At 23.9% G+C, this 22,339-nt stretch overlaps 2 protein-coding genes across 2 annotated transcripts; one reads left to right on the top strand and one right to left on the bottom strand.

Moving 5' to 3' along the window:
* Positions 1 to 2,681: 2,681 nt before the first annotated feature.
* LOC112599486 lies at positions 2,682 to 5,006 on the bottom strand. Its single transcript, XM_025346408.1, has 4 exons — positions 4,846 to 5,006; positions 4,582 to 4,731; positions 4,079 to 4,246; positions 2,682 to 2,858 (listed from the first exon to the last, which is right to left on the bottom strand). The coding sequence occupies exons 1-4, from the start codon at positions 4,927 to 4,929 to the stop codon at positions 2,682 to 2,684; spliced, it is 579 nt and encodes a 192-aa protein (XP_025202193.1). The 5' UTR covers positions 4,930 to 5,006.
* Positions 5,007 to 8,567: 3,561 nt separating this feature from the next.
* On the top strand, positions 8,568 to 14,874 carry LOC112599457. Its single transcript, XM_025346374.1, has 3 exons — positions 8,568 to 8,651; positions 9,270 to 9,437; positions 14,698 to 14,874. The coding sequence occupies exons 1-3, from the start codon at positions 8,568 to 8,570 to the stop codon at positions 14,872 to 14,874; spliced, it is 429 nt and encodes a 142-aa protein (XP_025202159.1).
* Positions 14,875 to 22,339: the final 7,465 nt, after the last annotated feature.

Below are 22,339 nucleotides of genomic sequence, written 5' to 3'. Positions count from 1 at the left end.
ATAAAAAAATCAAATAATCTATTTCATCCATATTTTATCAATGTTATTCTTTTATAAAATTGTTTCATATAAGATAAGTCAAATGACATTTATTTTTTTTATAATATATGTAGTACATTTTTAAAATGATATAAAACAAATAATACAATTATTATTATTATTTTTATACTATTTATGTAAAATAACTAATATGTAAAATACACAATAGTAGGTAATTTTAGTTATAACTTATAACTTACAAGTAATGTCATTGCATAATATTATTATACAGCATTTTTTTTTTTTTTTATAAGCAATTCAAAAATTGTAATATAAAATTATTGTGGTTTTCAATTATTGTTCTGTGGTACACATGTATACCCCAAAATAGCTGTAAATAATCTACTACATCAATGGTACAAGCTTATATTATATCATTACTCATTAGTATTAAAAAAAAAAAGAATTTCCCAGTACTAAATGTTCGTTGTTAATACAAAATATGTTACATTTGCTTGAAAAAAAAATTGTTCCGCGATAAAAGAATATTGCTTGTGTATCACAAAAACAATATTCTTTTATCGCGGAACGTGCCGTTTTTAAAAAAAGGTTGAAAACCGATATATTAAAACTTATATCTGTAAGTAAGAAACTTGAGGTACACCACCATTAATTTATTTAAAGCGTTTCTATAAACCTATGCTGCTTGAGTATATAAACAAAAGTAACATTTTAACCTATAAAAAAAACTTAACAAATACAATAAAAAGATAATTTGTAAAAAAGTCATATTTTATAATACCAAGTTTTAGAAACACTGTATTTAAGAAAATAAAACTTTTAGAATTTTTAGATAAATATTTATGAATAATTTATTTAAAATTAACGATTCAATTGTCGCTTCAGTTCTATGCTGTTATTTTTGAATTTTGGAGATAAATGAACGTATATCAGGATGTGAATAATAAATTATGTATTTTGTTATACCAACTTTCTGCTAAATTAGATGTTTATGGTATTTCGTTGACATTTCGACTGTGTACTGACCACATTTTAGTAGGAAAATATGGATCGTAACGCGTTGCTTCTTTTTTTCTAAACCTTTTTTTAGTTTACTAAACTTTAATAAACGTCGTTTTTTCAAAATATGTAACTAGATCAATTTCATTGTCCTCAATCCTCAAATTCTAATTTAAAAATACTTCACTTTCTCAGAGGGCAAAGATGCCAAACTTGCGATTTTACGGGCACGAAAATTGAACCCGAGCACATTTTGGTATTTTGTAACCAAATTTAACACTTGAAATCTACGATATATCGACTGTTCTAAATGAAAAAACATGTTGAATGAATTGCAAACGGAAATAAGTTATTGATTGTATAAATCGCTGCCTGTTTGAAATCTGTTATTATTTTCTTTATAAAAATTTCACTTACTTTAGCAAATTTATTTAGATTAGGAAATAAAATACTATATAAATTTTCATCTTTGCCAGTAATTAATGCAGATACTAATGGAAATACCATTTCGTTTCCATCTCTCGAAATTGAACCATGCACAACATAAAATTGTTTAAAAAGCTTAGGACATGATTTAAAAGTTCCGTCTAAAGTCTAAAATTGTGAATTCTTTAAATAATTACAATTTCTATAACAGTTGTGAAAATCATGATATAATCATCATTTCGTTTAACAGTTTTATTTAAACTTTTATTTCATTTCACTCAATGTTTCAACAGATAAATCATCAAGATAAGAAATGTGGTTGGTTTTTTGATAATTGTTTTTCTTTGCCTTTTTACAATTGATTTAGCCGAGCATTTTGAAGTTTGAGAAGCTATAACATTTTCCAATTGTGAAATTGAATCTTGGAATATGGAACTTGTTGTATTCTTAGTCTCAGCAGCCTTTCTTTTTATGAAATTTTTAATTTTTTTACATTCAATTATCTGCGGAATTGGGCCATGACATTGGTCGGAAATACTAAATGGCTTACCTTTATCATCGAATAGGTATGTGTGTATTAGCAATCGTAGTAGTTCGTAACTTAGCTGCATAGTCACGGTATTTCCAATACTAAACTATTTTACCATTAATTTTATGATCATAAATTTTATTGAAAACATATTAAAACCCATTTACATTTAACATATCATGTTTTTGATAAATTATTTATAGTTATTTTATGTAATTGTAACACCACGTAGGTATTTAGTACGATGTACGGTACTGGACTAAGGTGAATTGCTTTTTGATATTTCTCGTATTCGATCAGATATAAAATAATCATATATTATATCAATATAGAACTCTATCATAATTCTACGATAATAGTAGGCAATATCAATAAAATAAAAACTTGATAACGATTTTTGAGTAACAAAGCATTATATTTATAAATATAAAATACATAATATGTTTCCTGTCTTCCCGATCCAACAAAACTAATTTAAGATTTAGAAGTTTACCATAATTTTTTAAAAGTTTCATATTCTAATATATAGATTTTCTAAATCTATTCAATCTAAAACTCAGCATTCTAAAACTTCACTTTCGAAAACATGCATCCAAAACCATTTAATATATTATGATAAATATTAAATTATATATGATATTAGACAATGATCACAATATTAAAATACTATTATATTATAATTTTATTATAACAATGAAATATCATATTATAATTTTATAAAATTGAATTAAATCGGTTTTTCCCATGGTCTTAAAAAACTCAATTCAATTATACCGCAACCAACTACTTTTTTATTTATTGTTTTTATCTTAATAGTTGCCTTATACTTTCCGTAAAAAAACAGCTTTGGAAAATTATTGTCTTCAATTTTTTGCATGTCAATACCTGTAGTTGTATATTTTCCCTGAAACATTCAAAATTATTTTATTGCTAGGGAAAGGAATTTCAAGTAAATGCATGTTTTTATTACAACAAGATATTTAAAACTTGATAAGAAATGTTCATGATTTCTATTACTCTTATTAAAATGACCCCAACTTTTGTTTACATAATTTCACATTCTTCAGTAATTTGTAAATATTTTATCATTTCATCATTAATACATATTCAAAACATGTTGCAATAGGTAAGCAAAAACAGCAATTTATCAGTATATTTTCAAGATTTATACTTCTAATTACAAACAAATTATAATAATTAAATGATTATAAGTAATTGTTGAATAAGCAATAGAAAAATGTGTAGACAAAACAAATTCAAGTTGTTACAGAAAAAAATCCTATCTATATTGATTTGAAAAAATTTGATGAATTAATAATTGACAGACATTCTCTAATAATTTGAAATTATTGTTTTCATATATAACACGCTTCAAATAAGCTTTAATTACAACGGTTGATATAAAACGTTCGATTAGCTGTTCTATATAAATCTGTTCTGTAATTATAACTAATACATAATCGATGAAAGCACACATAGGTATTTAATTTATTTTGTGAATTAATGAGTTGTAATTTCATCAAAATTGTTAAATTTTTGGAGTATTTAAATTTTGAAAAAAATTAATTTAAAATTAATTTTATTCAACTCATACACATTTAAAATTTTAAAAAATTGATATAAATTTAAAAATGTATAGGTATTATACACAATACTATGTACTCAATTCTTATGTATACACTTACCACTTACAACATAGCGTACAGATTTCACGTTAAAAATGCATATTAATGTTTCATTCTTCTCTATTTTTTTTGTGACTTAAATAATCTAAGATAATTTTTACTATTTGATATATTGTATGAATGTATGTAGTATAAAAAGTGAAGTTTATATTTTATTACCAACCAAATTAACAAACTTAAATTATGCATTGTGGCATTTAGTTCAAAGGTAAAATAAAAAAAGTAGTGCTCTCTTACATTTTACAACACAAAACTGTTCTTTGGGTTATTCAATTTTCTTCAATCCTTTTTTTTCTCTATAGTCTTTTTGAATACTTAACGAGAAATCATTGAAAATATTGTATTATAATACTTGTGATAGAATTAATTTATTAATTACTACTTCAGCAAATTTGTTTAATTTATAGTTTTAATACAAAATTGATTTTTTAAACGTTACCGGTGGAAGAGGACAGCTAGTTGTGGGAACTTTAAAAGAATCCATCAATAAATACCATGCATTTCCTAAGAGGTTTTTCCCAGCACTACATGCTTTGTTATTTATGTAAACCACTGCATTTGGTTTCCAACCTCCAATAGAACTCCACGATGCCATGTTAAATTCAAGCTAAAAATCACACAAATCATTATTTTAGGTATTATTCAATTAATTTATTTAAAACTCTAGTAAAAACTAAATGTTTTTTAATATCAGTAATTAAGTCAATGGCTGAACCTTAGCAAATATATGAAATCAAGCATAAAAACTCTAATTACAAATTAATAATTTTATTAAAATTTAATAATGTTTTATATACCTATTTAACTCTACTCAATAATTATATAATCGTTTGCTGGGTTCGTAAAAATACATTTTTCACTTAAACTCGGACTAAAAGCTAATCAAGTACCTAGATAAATATTCAACTTTTATATCACTTATTTAATTTAATATTTACTTACTATATATGTATCATCCAAAAGTGATAATGATGTTATATTTCCTTTCATTTCAGTTATGTTTGATGCCTTTTTATTAGTATATATATTAAATTGAAATAAATTTGTTGAATTGCAAGAATACATTTTCTCGAATACTATATGATATTTTCCCTACATTAAGAGTCATAAATGCACATCAATAAAATAAAAATAAATTATAATTCATAATCGTAATCATAGAAAATTTAGAATTTATTTTATTAAACAATCTGATTATGGACTCACCACTGGTAGGTTGGGCATAAAGTTGGTAATTGAATATGACAAAGAAAAAAATGTAATAAGAACAAACACTTTCATAGTTACCATTTTGTTTTATGATACCTACGTCTTTTATACAGTGAAATAGTACGTTGAGTTACAAAATAAAATTAAAATGAGTTAAAATGTTTAACTATACAAATGTTAATAGTAAGAATGATAAAGGATTGACAAGCTTGAACTGTAACATCTAAATAATACCGGAAATATCTAATTTATACAAATATATAATTAAAATTATTCATAAAAGTAATTAAGTAGATCCGGAATTGGTACATTTGCAAATTTTAACTGAATGGCACTAAATTGTTTGGTATTTTTACATTTTTATTTTAATACAATATTTCTATAGAATATATTTCGATGTAAATATTTCGTGGATAATTATACGTACACGATACGTACAGATAATATGTTTTTTTTTACTTATTATTTATTTTCATATTTTACTAAAAATTAAAGTATATTATTATACTAATGAATACATTAATTGTATTTAAATTTAACATACCTTAAATAGTGACTCAATCGATACCTTATTTAAAGCATTGTTGTATCTAATTACCTACTTTGATTAAAGATTTTTTATAATTCTTTCATTGGATTTATTAATATTCTTGAAAATGTTTTGAATTTTTATAAATGCAATATTTTTACAATATCTGAATATTATTTTGAATTACATGAGCATTGTCCATTTTCATTTCTTCTACATTAATCGATGATGATTTTGTTTTAATATATTACTGACCTATACAATGACCGAGCATTTCAAATTGGCTTTGAAAAGTTGGTTGTATGATCGTCTTGAAAATTGACCATTCTAAATATTGCACGTTTATTATATCAGTGTGATCTAACAATACTCGTTACTCATTTTGTTTTTTGGACTCATTGAAAAGTATATTTTCCCCTTTATAAACCATGCTAGTCAATGAAATAATTTCTGGAAACAGAAATTGATTTCGTTTGTTATTTTAAGGTAGGTCGAGTATAAATGACAGAATGTTCTACATAAGTGAAAATATATGTTGTAAAATATCTACTCTTAGATTTATATATCGTGACGGTGTAATTATTTAAATAATGGTTCTGATTTCATCTGTAGGATCAAGCCCTCAATTCAAAAATTTACGGTCAAAAAAATTAGCATGTAGTTGGACGAATCGGTGAGTTTTGCAGGTGGTGTCGGTGCACATATTTTAAAATCTTCTTGTACATCGATGCATTAATTTAAATTGAACCAGTTATATAAAATACTTATATTTAAAATATAAACGATGAAAAAATGATAAGAACTTAGAGAAACACAAAGCGTCGGAGAGATGTACGTGCGGCTAGGTTAGATTGAAAATAGACTAAACGACGAGTGGACGGACGTGGGGGTGTTTAGAAAAGACTAATTAACCTAACCGCATGTATCGCATTTGCAGTAAATCTTGTTAGCCGCTATTTAGAAAAGTCTATCACAATTTCGTTTAATAACCCTAACTTTTTAAAAGTTATTGTTTAAATTGCATGTATATGAACATTAAAATTAAGATTAAATTGTAGAAAAATAATTCTAATAAACTAATTATACTTGTATATAATTTCATTACTAAAAAAATCACTTAAGAGGCCATGGTTGCAAGACAGAAAATTATATAATCGTATTTGTTGAAGTTTGAATAAAAAACATTTCCGATACCCCGTTCAATAAAAATGTTAAGGTAATATTGGAGGTGTGTTAAGTGCTTGTGATATTTTATAACCACAAACAGTTTAATATCTTAACATCTCAAATAATAGATGTTTACAATAGCGAAAAACTAAAACTATTTAATTTATAAAAATAAGAATAGAGTTGCTTAATCCTTTCTTAATTTGCATCGTTATAGATGATTTAATCGCTATGGATGATAATGTCTACTATTATTATTTATTCTGACTAGTTATATTCTATTTTTAATTTTTTTAAGTGACATAAGTATTGTTTTAGTATTGAAATGTTTCTAGTAGTATTAATAAATATATTTTTATTAAAAATCAATACAGATATAAAAGAAATGCTACTTAGCAAGTGTTGATCAAGAATTTTATAAGACTTCTGAGTATATGTAGTATAACGGTTTTTGTTCTATCATCTGTTGAAATAAAAATCGTTAGATGATTTGAGTCTCCAGTTTGAGAAAACCCCACGTCTAATTGTCCATATGAAAAGCACTTTGAACAAAGATTTACGTCAACATACATAAATATTTATCCTCGAGATTTGTTAATAGTGTTTTCAAAAGAAATATAAAAACTATTATTGGAAAAATGTTAAATACCTAACCAACGCAATCTAATAGAAAATGAATACACAATAAATCATAATATAATATAATAAATAATAAAATAAAATAAATAATAAATATAATAATAATCATAATTATATTATAATATAATAAATCATTATATATGTTTTAAAATTATTTGTTATGATATCAGTAACAATATTGAAAATTGAAATACACTTTTAGTTTTATGTTATAATAAATACACGTGTGTGTATTTATGTGATTAAAAGATTTGGAAATTAAAAAGAAATATACAAGTATAAATATAAAATAGGTTTGCAAATGTTAACTGAATTACACAAAATTAATTATACATTATCTATAATCACATAGATACTATAATTATTTGAACGCTTGTTAGTCACTAGGAATATAAACAAAAGGTTGATATTTTTATTATAATCTTGTGTTCTGTAACTTCAAAATTATTGATAAAATATGTGTTGAACCAACTTCGTAATTTAAATTCCTATGTAAATTCTCATATCCAGAACATCTTCTCGTCAAAAAGCATGATTTGCTTTTTTAACAATTACAATATACTTGAGCATTTAAATTAATGACAATAAAATAACTCTTCGTTCAATTTTTTCTTCAAATACAAAGCAACTATTTTTTCATTCAATTGTTTGTAAGTCGTATACGTTATAATATTACTATATTATATTTTAATTTCCAGAGTTAATATTTGCATATAGAGGTTACAAATATCAAATGTGTATAGCTGTTTATACGCCAGTCTATCAAGCAGACAATGTCCATGTAATTCCAAATAATATTAAGATATTGTAAAAATATTGCATTTATAAAAATTCAAAACATTTTGAAGAATATTATTAAATCCTATGAAAAAATAATAAAAAAAACTTTAATCAAAGTAGGTAAGTAGATACCACAATGCTTTAAATGAGATATCGATTAAGTCACTATTAAAGGTATGTTAAATTTTAATACATTCATTAAAATAATATATTATAATTTTTGGTAAAATTTGAAAATAAATAATAAGTAAAAAAATATATTATCTGTACATATCGTGTAATATTTACATCGAAATAATTTCTATAGAAATATTTTATTAAAAAAAAAATTTATAAATACCAAACAATTTAATTGCATTCAGTTAAAATTTGCAAATGTACCATTTCCGGATCCACTTAACTACTTTTATGAATAATTTTAATTTTATATATGAATAAATTAGATATATCCGGTAATGTTTAGATGTCACAAGTCAAGCTTGTCAACCCTTCATCATTCTTACTATTAACATTTGTTTAGTTAAACATTTTTACTCATTTTAATTTTATTTATAACTCAACGTACTATTTCATTGTATAAAAGACGTAGGTATCATCAAACAAAATGATCACTATGAAAGAGTTTGTTCTTATTACATTTTTTTCTTTATCAAATTCAGTTACCAACTTTATGCCCAACTTATCAGTGGTAAGTTCATAACCAGATTGTTTAATAAAATATATTCTACATTTTTTATGAGTACGATTATTAATTATAATTTATTTATTTTTTTATTGATGTGCATTTATAACTCTTAATTTAGGGAGAATATCTTCTGATAACCGAGAAAGTATATTCTTGCAATTCAGAAAATTTAATTCAATTTAATTTTTATGCTAGTAAAAAGACATCAAACATAACTGAAATGAAAGGAAATTAAACAGTATTATCACCTTTGGATGGCACTTATTTAGTAAGTAAATATTGAATTAAATGAGTGATATAATAGTTGAATTATTATCTAGGTACTTGGTTAGCTTTTAGTCCGAGTTTAAGTAAAAAATGTATTTTTATGAAATCAGCAAACAATTATATAATTATTGAGTAGAAATAACTACATAAAAAATGATTAAATTTTAATAAAACCATTAAGTTGTGATTAGAGTTTTTATGTCCTGATAAAAATTTTAATAGCTTTTGATTTCACATATTTGCTAAGTTTAAGTTTTTGACTTTATGACTGAAGCTAAAAAACATTTAGTTTCCACTTGAGTTGTAAATAAACTAATTGAATAATACCTAAAATAATGCTTGTGCTATTTTTAGCTTGATGTTAACGTGGCATCATGGAGTTCCATTGGAGGTTGGAAACCAAATTCATTGATTTTCATAAGAAATAAAGCATGTAGTTCTGCGAAATACTTCTTAGGAATATCGTGGAATTTAGTGATGGTTGCTTTAAAAGCTCCCAAAACTAGCTGTCCTATTCTACCGGTAACGTATAAAAACTATAAATTAAACAAATTTGATGAAATAGTAATCAGTAAATTAAAATTAACACAAGTATTATAATACAATATTTTCAATGATTTCTCGTTAAGTTTTCACAAAGACTATAGAGAAAAAATTTATTGAAGAAAATTTAAAAAACCAAAGAACAGTTTTGTATTGTACAATGTAAGACAGCACCAATTTTTATTTAAAGTTTTAACTAATTGCATTAATGTACAATTAAAGTTTGTTAATTTGGTTGCTAATAAAATATAAACTTCATTTTTATTACTACATACATTAATACAATATATCAAACAGTAAAATTATCTTAGATTATGTAAATTACAAAAAATAAAGAGAGAAAAATATATTAATATGCATTTTTAACGTGAAATCTGTACGCTATGTTGTAAGTGATAAGTGTATACACGAGTATTGAGTACTTATCTATACCTATACATTTATAAATTTATATTAATTTTTAAAATTTTAAATGTGTATGAGTTTAACAATATTATTTTTCAGTAATTATTTTCAAAATTTAAATACTTCAATAATTTAACAATTTTGATGAAATTACAACTCAATAGTTTACAAAATTAAATTAAATACTTATATGTACTTTCATCAATTATGTATTAGTTATAGTTACAGAACAGATTTATACGGAACAGCTAATCGAACGTTCTACATCAACCGTTTTAATTAAAGCATATTTGAAGTGTGTTATATATGAACCCGATAATTACAAATTTTAAGAAAAATGCCTGTCAATTATTATTTCATCGATTATTTTCAAATTATTTTATATTGAATTTTTATCTGTTACAGCTTGAATATGTTTTTTCTATTCATTTTTCTTTCGCTGTTTCAACATTGCTTACTATCATTTAATTATTATAATTTGTTTGTAATTAGAAGTAAAAATCTTGAAAATATTCCTAAAAATTGCTGTTTTTGCTTATGTACTGCAACATGTTTTGAAAATGTATTAATGATGAAATGATAAAATATTTAAAAATTACTGAAGAATGTGAAATTATGTAAACAAAAGTTGGGGTCATTTTAATAAGAGTGATAGAAATTTTGAAAATTTCTTATCAATTTTGAAATATCTTGTTAGTTGTTGTAATAATAATATGCATTTATTTAAAAATCCATTCCCTAGTAATAAAATATTTTTGAATGTTTCAGGGAACATATACAACTACAGGTTTTGATATGAACAAATTTGGAGATAATAACTTACCTAAGGTGTATTTTTACGGAAAATATAAGGCAACTATTAAGATAAAAACAATAAATGAAAAAGTTGTTAGTTTGTTTGTAATTAAAAGTAAATATCTTGAAAATATTCTGAAAAATAGCTGTTTTTGCTTAAGTACTGCAACATGTTTTGAAAACGTATGAATGATGAAATGATAAAATATTTAAAAATAACTGAAGAATGTGAAATTATGTAAACAAATGTTGGGGTCATTTTAATAGGAGTGATAGAAATCTTAAATATTTCTTATCAAGTTTTAAATATCTTGTTGTAATAAAAATATAGTTATAAAATATTTTTGAATGTTTCAGGGAACATATACAATTACTGGTTTTGATATGCAGAAATTTTAAGATAATAATTTTCCCAAGGTTTTTTTTTACGGAAAATATAAAATAACTACCAAGATAAAAACAATAAATGAAAAAGTAGTTGGTTGTGCTATCGCCGAATTGAGTGTTTTAAGACCGTGGGAAAAACCGATTTAATTCAATTTTACAAAATAATAATATGTTATGTCATTGTTATGATAAAATTATAATGTCTATTAGTATTTTAATATTGTGATCATTGTCTGATATCATAGATAAGTTAATATTTATCATAATATATTAAATGGATTTGGATTCATGTTTTTAGACGTTTTCAATAAAATTTATGATCATAAAATTAATAGTAAAATAGTTTAGTATTGGAAATACCGTGACTATGCAGCTAAGTTACAAACTACTATAATTGCTATTACACAAAAACCTATTCGATTATAAAGGTAAGCCATTTAGTATTTCCGATCTCTGTCATGGCTCAATTCCGCAGATATTTGAATTTAAATAAATTAAAAATGTCATAAAAAGAAAGACAGGTGAGACTAACGATACCCCAAGTTCTATATACCAAGATTCAATTTCACAAGTGGAAAATATTATAGCTTTTCAAATTTCAAAATTCTCAACTAAATCAATTGTAAAAAGGCAAAAATAAACAAATCACATTTCTTATCTTGATGATTTATCTGTTGAAACATTGAGTGAAATGAAATAAATTTTTAAATAAAACTGTTAAACGAAATGATGATTATATCATGATTTTCACAACTGTTAGAAATTGTAATTATTTAAAGAATTCACAATTTTAGACTTTAGACGGAACTTTTAAATCATGTCCTAAGCTTTTTAAACAATTTTATGTTGTGCATGGTTCAATTTCGCGAGATGGAAACGAAATGGTATTTCCATTAGTATTTGCATTAATTACTGGCAAAGATGAAAATTTATATAGTATAATATTTTCTGATCTAAATAAATTTGTTGAAGATTGTGAAATCTTTTTTCAAGATAATAATAATTTTATTTAGAAAAAATTATCGATTTCGAACAGGTAGTGATTAATACAACTTTATGCCTAACTTACTAGTGGTACATAATAATCAGATTGTTTTATAAAATATATTCTATATTTTCTATGAATACAATTATTAATTATAATTTATTTATTTTTCTATTGATATGCATCTATAACTCTTAATGTAGGGAGAATATCTTCTGATAACCGAGAAAGTATATTCTTGCAATTCAACAAATGTATTTCAATTTAATATATATGCTAATAAAAAGACATCAAACATAACTGAAATGAAAAGAAATATAACATTATTAATACCTTTGGACGATACTCTTACAGTAAATATATATTGAATAAAATTAGTTACATAATAGTTGAATACCTACCTAGGTACTTGCAGGTTAGTACTTAATTCAATTTTAAGAAAAAAAATGTATTTTTCCGAAATAAATAAATGATTGTAGAATTAATAGAAATTACTACCTAAAAAATTATTAAATTTCAATTCGAATTGTTTTCTTTGAATAAATAATTTACATTAACTCTATGATCATAAAGGTGTGATTTAAGTTTGTATACCCTTATGAGAAATAGTTTTGATTTTTGATTTCGCATATTTGCTAGGGTATAGATTTCAACTTTTTAAATAAAGTGAAAACATTTTTTTTCCATATGAATTGTAAATATTCTAATGGAATAATAATTAAAATAATGTATTATGTTTTTTATAGCTTGATATTAATATTGCATCGTGGGATTCAATTGGTGGTTGTAAACCAAATGCAATGTTTTATATAACAAAGAATGCATATAGTAGTATAAAATATGTCTTTTGGAAAGCATAGTATTTATTGATTGATACTTTTTAAGCTTTCAAAAGTAGCAAAATGTAGTACTATTAGAGTGCAATACTTCTTTAGTTATTATTTTAATAGTTATTCGTTGATAAAAAATTAACTTCACTTTTTAAACCATACACATTCATACGATATAAACTACCCTAACTTATCTAAATCATATAGGCTATAGAGAAGAAAGAAATCTTAATATGAATTTTAAACGTGTAATCTTTACACTATGTTGTAACCATATTTTGGTTCAAATTTAATAATGATATAATCTTTGATGGTAAGTGTATCTATGTGTATTGAGTACTAATATATTGATGAATTTTGATTGTTTTAGATTTTAAATTTGTATGAGCCTAATTATATTTATAGTATTTTCTTTTTAACAAAATTTCCTATTTATTTGATTACGTGTTATAATTTTTCTACCACCGATTCAAAATTTTTATGCTATCATCTAATTTTTATAATTTATTCATAATTCAAAATTTAAATCCAGATTATTTACTGATAAATGGCAGTTTTCAATACTAAAACATGGCTTGATAACGTATAAAGGATGAAATTATAAAATATGATTAAAAATACTTACAAATGAATTAATTATTTGTATAAATATGTAATCATACAAAAATATGTAAAAATATGTTAAATACTTTTAGCTTTTTAAAAGAGTTTTTTTTTTTTATTATTATTTGAAATATACAATCTATACTAAGAAACACAATAAGTACATGTAGTAGAGGGTAGAAATACATAAACATTATACATATTATACATTAATACATCTAAGAAAAAGATAATTAACATAAACATATTACATACTAACATGAAACACAAGATGTAAGAAGTCATCCATCAATGAAACTCACTAATGAGTAACTATTTTTTTTTTTAGTTTACTAAAATCAAATTTGTATGGTTGGGGGGAGGAAAGAGGGATCAAGAAAATTATGAAACCAACTTGAGGCGTCTAGGTAGATTGCCAGGAATGGTTAGTACTGTAAGATCACGTATTAATTAATTATTGTTGAAAGACAAACAGTTATGAAAGCTTTTATAATGTGCTTTTGCTTCTTCATGAACTGTTTTCAATTTTAAGTCAACATAGATAGTGATGTTATAGACGTAAAGTGAAGTATTGAGTAGTTTCCTGAGGGCTAAATTTTGGAAAGTTTGTATTTTATTTGAATTTGATGTTTTAGCATTACCCCATAACTGGATACCATATGTCCAGACTGGTTTGATTAGGTATTTGTAAACAAGTAGTTTTGTATTTAGGCTATCGTGTGTGTTATTATTAATGAATCATTTGAGCAAACGAAAACGAGAATTAAATTTTAGACGATTAGTTTTACTATGCAAAGCTTAAGTTAGCCTATGATCTAAGGTTAGACCAAGATATTTGACAGTTTGTGGTTTAAGAATTCGGGTTCCATAGATGGAGACAGCAAAGAAAGGTAAGAGTCCGAGGATAAAGGTAGTGTGCACAGATTTTGTTTGATTAATTTTTAACCTCCATTTTGTGTACCAGTCTTCCATGAAAGTTAGATGATTTTGCAGATATCTAGAAGCTGTAATGGGTTCTGAACTTATGGACATAATTACTTTGTCGTCAGCATAAATGTGCATATGTATTATTGCATTATTATTACATATGTAAAAATATGTAATATAAATTTGGATTCATTTTAAGAGTGATTTAAATTGTGAACGTTTCTTAACAAATTTAAATAAAATAAAAATTTGCATTGAAATATAAATCCGTCCCCAGTTATTAATATTTTATCTTTAGATGTTTCAGGGAGTATATAAAACAACAGGTATTGACATGAAGGAGTTTCAAAATCATAACTTCCCCAAGGTGTATTTTTACGGAAAATATAAACTGTCAATTAAGATAAAAGATATAAATAAAAAAGTACTTAGTTGCGGTGTATTAGAATTCAGTCTTGTAAGACCGTGGGAAAAACTGATTTGATTAAATTTTACGAAATAATCATACGTGTTGTTATTATAATAATAATTATAATGTTTGTTAATATTTTTATTATTGTTGTCATTATCTGGTACCATAGATGAATTACTAGTAAATACAGAATATTATGTATAGTTATATTTTACAGAATAAAATAAAAATCAATTTTTAAATATAAATTATGTTAAAATTATTGAAATAAATAAAATCTTCATCCTGCTAGCGAATCTTAAAAAGGTTCAATATGGGAAGTTCAAACGTCATGCATATTCTAACATATCCTCAATATTATTTTGATCAAAATTTGTCAGGATTGTCACAAGCAGGGTAAGTTCCATACAGAAAAGCTGTTGGAAGTTTGTTGTATCTAAGTTAAATCATAAGATCATGTATAGCATTTGCAGTAAATCTTATCAGCTGCTATTTAGAAAAGCCTCTGAATGTAATACACTGGAATGCTGTGAAACGTATTTTCAAATATTTAAAGAGTATATTCAATTATGGTTTAATTTATGATTCTAGTGTAAAGCTTTAATTACGTGGATACAGTGACGCAGACTATGTGGGAGACAACAATAAAGCGATCAACCTCAGGATCCATATCCATGATGAACAATGGATTTGTGGCATGGTGCTTACAAGACAAAAGTCAGTAACACTTTCTACCACCGAAGCAGAATACATAGAATACGTATATAGTCATGAGTCAATTGGTTGATGTTACTAACAAGCGATCTTCTGGAAACACAGGGAGATACACCTGTTCTATATGTAAACAACTAAAGCGCCATCAAATTTGTGAAACATTCTGAATTTCACAAGCGTATAAAAGACATCGATGTTCACTTTCAGTATATTCGCGAGTAGTTCAGTGAGGGGATTTTTTTACTGGAGTACGTGGTAAGTAAGAAACAGTTAGCTGATATTTTGACCAAAGCAATGCTAAGGCCAAGATTCCAGGAACTTAAACAAAAATTAGAGGTCAGACATATAGATACATAAAATATGTAAAAAAAAATGGGTGTATTGTTTAAGGGGAAATGTTGAAATAAATAAAAAAAACACTCGGTATGTTATATATGTGAGATTGCACACCCTATAATTAAGTATGGTTAATTATTTCTTTGTATTAAATGCTCACCAAACATATTTTGTTCAAAAGTAGTAGTAATACAAGTCTTTACATACATGTAAAATATATACGTCAGGCAGTCGAGTTACTGCCTGTTCTCGGTATACGTTTTTTGATTTAATATTATTGTACATTTTATATTACAAAAATACTTTATTCTTAATAACCTATTCCACTTAACAAAAAATTTTTACATTTAGGTTAAAATTATTGTGGTACATTAAATGAGAAAATTTATAATATCTACAATTATACTGACTTTCATTCAATTTATAGTTAATATACAAATAATTTTTCAATAAAACTAAGTTTTATTTACGTACTCAAAATGTAATAAGAACGTTGAATTTCTTTTTAACTTAGTTTCACCTCAATTTTTTTTCCTTTTATAAAGATAACGTTCCATTTTATTTGTCAATTTAAAAGAACTTAATGAAATCAGATTTAACTTACGCTTAACTTTCGGAATGGTGTGACTGGTTAGAATGAATATCTGCTGTACCATTTAAAGGATAAGTCTTTATATTTTTTTAATTTTATATATTAGTCCTAGTTAACCTAGTCACCCAATCATTGTAATTTAAATTACAAAGAATTTTAATACAGTGGTTCTCAAACCTTTTTTTTGAATACGGTGCACTTAATATTTCACATATATTTTGTGGAATGCGAGCAGTTTTTTATTTCGCGAAGAACCCTTGTTTTTAAGTCAATGTAATGTATTAAATGTTGACAATGAAAATTTAGTACTGGAAAATTGTATTTTTAATTATATTGATAAATACTTCAGGTCAATATGATGTATTGTGTATTGACATCAAAGATGTAGTATTGAAAAATTCTTATTTTTAGTAGTGTTGGTAAATACGCCTATTTTATGGTTGCAGTACACTTATAGCTAGTTCGCGACACATATTGTGTATCGTGTATGCTACGGAACAACAGCAAAGAACCACAATTCAGTACTATGATTTTATATAATTGCTTATAAAGAGGCAATATATACAAGGTGTTCATTTTATTTCACTTAAATCAATTACATATACAAAAAATAAAGGATTTTTTTTGTTTCTAATTTTCATAATTTCTTTACACTATTTAAAAGAAAATAATAACCTTATTTAACACGGCGTATTAGATAGGCAATTTAGTTGTATTTTTGCGTGCGACGGTTTTTTCATTTTAAAGTTAAAGACATAATCTGTTAAATCTACTTAGCAAATATAGTAAAAAAAAAATATTTATATTTTATAACTAACTAGCTAATAATGTAAAAAGTTAATATTGTTCTTATTTTTACCTCATCTTCAATCTAACATTATACGGTATTCTGTTACCTTAAAATTATTGATAAAAGATGTATTGCACCAATTCCGCAAAGTATAATCAGGTGTAAATTCTCATATCTAGAGCTTACCGATCACGCCACTATAAGCTAGTAGGTATTAACTAAACTAAGGTTACTAACACTTGCTGATATGCGTATTACTGCTAGTCAAGACTTCTTGAGAAAGTTTATGGATTGGTCCTGATTATCCTGATTTATTATGTGAACTTAATTTCAAAATTCCTAACTCTCATTCAAGATCTCTTATCTTTTCTTTATTCCGATTTTCACCACTAATTATTCATATAATAGATATATTTTTAAGATAATGTGTAATACAAATGAAAACTTCCACCTTTTTATAATTTGTTATATTAAATAATTATAAATGTATGTCTATGTTTCTACAAAAATTGTACTCTAGGCCTCATCCTGTTTTGAAAATAAATAAATAAATAAATATTGTCGTGTTATATTTTACCTTCTGTAGTATAAATATTTATTTCGAGGCTAAAAATCAAATTTGTGTAGCTGCTCATGCATGTCAATCTATCAAACAGACCATGTTCATATAATTCCAAATAATATGATGATATTGTAAAAATATTGAATTTATTAAAATTAGGGATTTAAATATTTTTTAGAATGTTGTAGAATACAACGGAAAAAAAATAAAAAAAAATTTTAAAAATCAATTAATAAAATCCTCAGTGCTCTACATAAGATATCAAGTAAGTCACTATTATAAGTATGTTAAATTTAATATTCAATTTTTTTATATTCAAAAATAACGATTCTGAACAACACAATCTATTATCCGACATATCCATAAGTATTGTTTTTTTTTTAACTAAAGTCATTAATGTTACTATTAGTATTTTTATCTAATAATATAGCTTTTATTATACCTATTATTAGTACGTAATTTTAATAATTTATACTTAGACCATATTATATCTCTTTTTTTTTTTATTGAACTTAAGCCCGGTGACTAGGGCCATTAGCTGTTGTAGGGGTTATGAACTATGGTAGGGGTAAGGTTGGTACAGTAGTTGTTTTTATACGATTGTTACAGTTGATAGTAAACGCGTGTATGTGTGGCAAGGTTTTTAACCACTATGAATCCGGATGGTCACCCATCCGGGAGCTAGCAGCTGTGGCCGTTACTTATTTCCAGTTGCATTCCACGACTGGTAGTAACCAATGCGCCACACCAAGCCACACTATATCTTTTCAAATAACATAAAATGTACATAACATTTTTCTGAAAATACCATAAAAATAGATTTATAGTACATTTCAATAAATAATATTTTAAAATAGATCAAAAATATTATAACGAGTTGTAAAATTCGCAATTATATAAAATATATAAAAGTTTTAGTTCCCATGAATAATGTTTCTAAATAATAATAAAAAAATTAAAATTTCATTATTTATCGTTTAAATTAAAATTTGTAAACAAGTTTGCATTGTTTTGTGATCTCGGCAGATTTCGTCAAAATTTTAACTTTAAATGCATAAAAAAAAAAAATTGTGTATATGTATTTTTAAATGTTTTTGTAGGATCTCATATTTAATTTTGACAAGCGAATAATATTTGATTTATATTTATATATATATATATATATATATATATATATGAAAAAAAAAATACTAAATCCGGTAAAACCAACTGAAAATTTCTCATGTCTATAAATAATTCAAAACAGATGAACTTGAAATGTTCATAAAAAATTTTTTAAGAACTTTAAACTACAAAATAATTTTATTAATTTTCATGATTTTTATGAAATATATTAAAATGTTAACTTTAAACACTTATAAAAAAAAATAGTGACTATAGCTTTTCGATATTTTTTAACTGAAAAATTAACAACATATGAGGAGTTAAAAAAATGATCATATCACAAGATTAATATAGGACTTTCTAAAAAAAAATGTATTCTTTTGAATATAAAAAAAATAACTATTTTATGTGAGATATTTTATTTTAAAATTTATAAGTTGTATTTTTATTTATAAATGAATGCAAAAATAAAATATTGGAAATACCTATCATTGTTAAAAAAAAAAATACACTTGGTATTTGGGAAACCTTATAATTATGCTTAGTAAATAATAATAAATATGAAAAATTACATACTGATATATCATACTATATTGTATATTGGTATAATTTATAATATCTATATTAACAATGAATTTATAAAGCATTATCTATACTCGATGTTATCAATAATAAGAAATAATAACAAGAAATAATTATTTCCTGTTTATTTAAAAAAAATTGTAAAAATAATTGCTTTTAATTTATGTGGATTTATTATGATAGAAATTATACGAATAATATGATATAGTGTCATAATACATTAAATATAATGTTTGACCTTTATTCAAAATAAAATAAAAACATTTTACAAGTTTTATTTAGTATCTAAAAGATAATTTTTATATACAAGAAATATAAAATTTAGTAATACACATACTATGCACTTAAACCCCATGGTCTATGCCCATATCGTATCATTTTTTTTTTTTTACCAAAAAAAAAATAAATACAATTGTATATAAGTGGGAAAATTAAAGTATTGAACCAAAACCTAGTCAAAAATTGTTTACAAATGATTTAATGAATGATTCGTTTAAGACATTGATAATATTAAAGTTTCTCTTATTAGTCTATTTTTAAACATTATTTTAGTAATTCTATATATATATATATAGAATTACTAAATATATAATACAATCTTTTCCTGAATACTTTTTTATCCGTTAAGATTGACAATTTTTTTCAAATATAACTCAGATATACAAAATTAATAAAAAGAAAGATGAGTACTTTATATTATATATTTAAGTAATAAAATTCAACATTTGAACGTATATTATGCAGTTATAAAACCATATCAGAATTATTCATTAATGAAGGAAATAATATTATTTGAGTACAAATGTTCAAATGTAAAACAGAAAAAAAATATTAAATCATAAAATTTAATTCTTACTGGATATAATAATTTTTTTATCATATTTTCTTTATTCTCAAGGGGTCAATAAAATAAATAGTTTATAAAAAAAATATAAATATAAACAATGATATTTGAGTATCTTATCAAAAATAATTTATACTTATTTGACTAATTAATACCTTTTTTTAATGTAGTTGAAAATATGTGAATTTAAAATTTTGGAATCTATTTTATTATTTTTGTCTGATTAATTATAATAACATTTCCGGAAATGTTGAGAAGCTATAGTTTAAGCATGTTTATCCTTATGCATGTAAATATATATTATATTTCATAATTGGTATTTATTCTGATTGTTGAATACCTATAAACTATTCAACCTATATTGAAATAAAATGACGTCAAAAAAATTATGGTAGTAACTTACTAATAAAAGCATTTTTTTTTTATTTTTTTTTCTCTAAGTCTAAAAAAAAAAGTTTTTATAAATTAATACTGTGTTTTATTTTATAAACAATAATAAAGATAAAGTATAGATAGTCTTGTTTTTATTACAGATAAATAAAATATTGATTCAATATTATAGGTACTTAATATTCCAGCATAAAACACCAATTTAATAATTCAATATAATATTTACTTTAGTGAAACGAATTAAGTATAACTGACTTTATGAAAAATTCATTATATTTGATAATTTTGGACGATGCATATACAGTAAAATTTATATTGAATAATATTAATCACATAATAGATTATACATATTTATTTAAGTAAGCAGTTAGTGCATAAAGTGGACGTAATTCATTCCTCTGAAATAATTAATTTCATGTAGAGTGATTTAGTAGAAATTACTACTTATCAAGTTATAAATTGAAAAAAATATATAAATTTCTATTTTTCACGGAATATATAATTTACTTAAATCAATATCAGTAGTCATTTTCTGGTGAACAAATAGTTATGCCTTCTTGTACATGATAAGACAGTTTTTAATTGTATGAACAAAGTGAAAACCTTTTATTTTTTACTTAAATTATTCATGTTCATTAATGAACCACTGATTAATGTTTGAAAAATGTCTGTTAACTTGTGCCAAATTTTTTTATATGATTTGCATATTAACATACTGAACAATAGAAGGGTAATAATCATAGTTACAATTTTTTTATACTGAATCCTGATCGAAAATTTAATAATTATTATAATTCATATTTAATTTTTATTATATAATAACCAATTAAAAGTAAATTGACTTATTTCAGTTAATGTATGGCCATTGCTATAAAAGTTCAAGGTAATATGTCATAATTATAATACACATATAATATATATATACATCGCAGAAAAATAATATTTCTTAATTGTAATAGAATTATAAATAACATACATTATAGTTGGAGAACCTTTGTATTGAAATTACATTACAATATTATAAATAGATATACTTTGAGGGGGTCAAAATAAAAAAATATTTAGTCATTTTTTTCACAATCAAGAAAAACAAAAATTTTTAAGCAAGTTTAATTTTTGATCAAATAGATTTTATTTGTTTGGTGCAACTCATAAACAAATTACTGTAGAAAATATACTTATTAATAAAGGGTGATAGACTATCTCTGGAATCGTTTTTTCTATACAATAATATATCATATATTTCAAATTAATTGCACTCATAATAGTAAATAGTGATCTATTCGACATTTATGTAATATACAGCATAACAGTACCCACTTATCTACCTTTTTACTAATAAATTGGTTTGTCATTGATTTTTTTCAGATAACTGATACATAAAAAACTAAAACTTTAGTAAAATGTTTTCATATTAAAAAAATTAAATCGGTTTAATTATTATCTGTGCCATAAACAATCTTTAAGATCGTTTTCTTTATTAGGTATGTTATAAATACATTCTTACGTGATACACATACTAGACGTTTTTTTATAACATTTTATGGAAGTAATCGATGAAACACATTGTACTAAATTAAATGTTTAATCGAAGTGATCATTAGACAAACCCTTATAAAGTAT

This window comes from Melanaphis sacchari, unplaced genomic scaffold, assembly GCF_002803265.2.
Source record: "Melanaphis sacchari strain LSU unplaced genomic scaffold, SCAv2.0 Contig51_pilon_pilon, whole genome shotgun sequence".
Lineage (NCBI taxonomy): Eukaryota > Metazoa > Arthropoda > Insecta > Hemiptera > Aphididae > Melanaphis > Melanaphis sacchari.
The sequence above is the reverse complement of the archived record's forward strand: the minus strand, read 5'-3'. Positions and strand labels throughout refer to the sequence as shown.

Excerpts from the sequence above, each read along its gene's own strand:
- LOC112599486 (XM_025346408.1), bottom strand. The coding sequence starts at position 4,929 with ATGGTAACTATGAAAGTGTTTGTTCTTATTACATTTTTTTCTTTGTCA. Across the intron at positions 4,732-4,845 it reads TTATGCCCAACCTACCAGTG|GGAAAATATCATATAGTATT; the intron begins GTGAGTCCATAA and ends CTCTTAATGTAG. Across the intron at positions 4,247-4,581 it reads TTTTGGATGATACATATATA|CTTGAATTTAACATGGCATC; the intron begins GTAAGTAAATAT and ends TGTGATTTTTAG.
- LOC112599457 (XM_025346374.1), top strand. The coding sequence starts at position 8,568 with ATGATCACTATGAAAGAGTTTGTTCTTATTACATTTTTTTCTTTATCA. Across the intron at positions 8,652-9,269 it reads TTATGCCCAACTTATCAGTG|CTTGATGTTAACGTGGCATC; the intron begins GTAAGTTCATAA and ends TGCTATTTTTAG. Across the intron at positions 9,438-14,697 it reads CTAGCTGTCCTATTCTACCG|GGAGTATATAAAACAACAGG; the intron begins GTAACGTATAAA and ends TAGATGTTTCAG.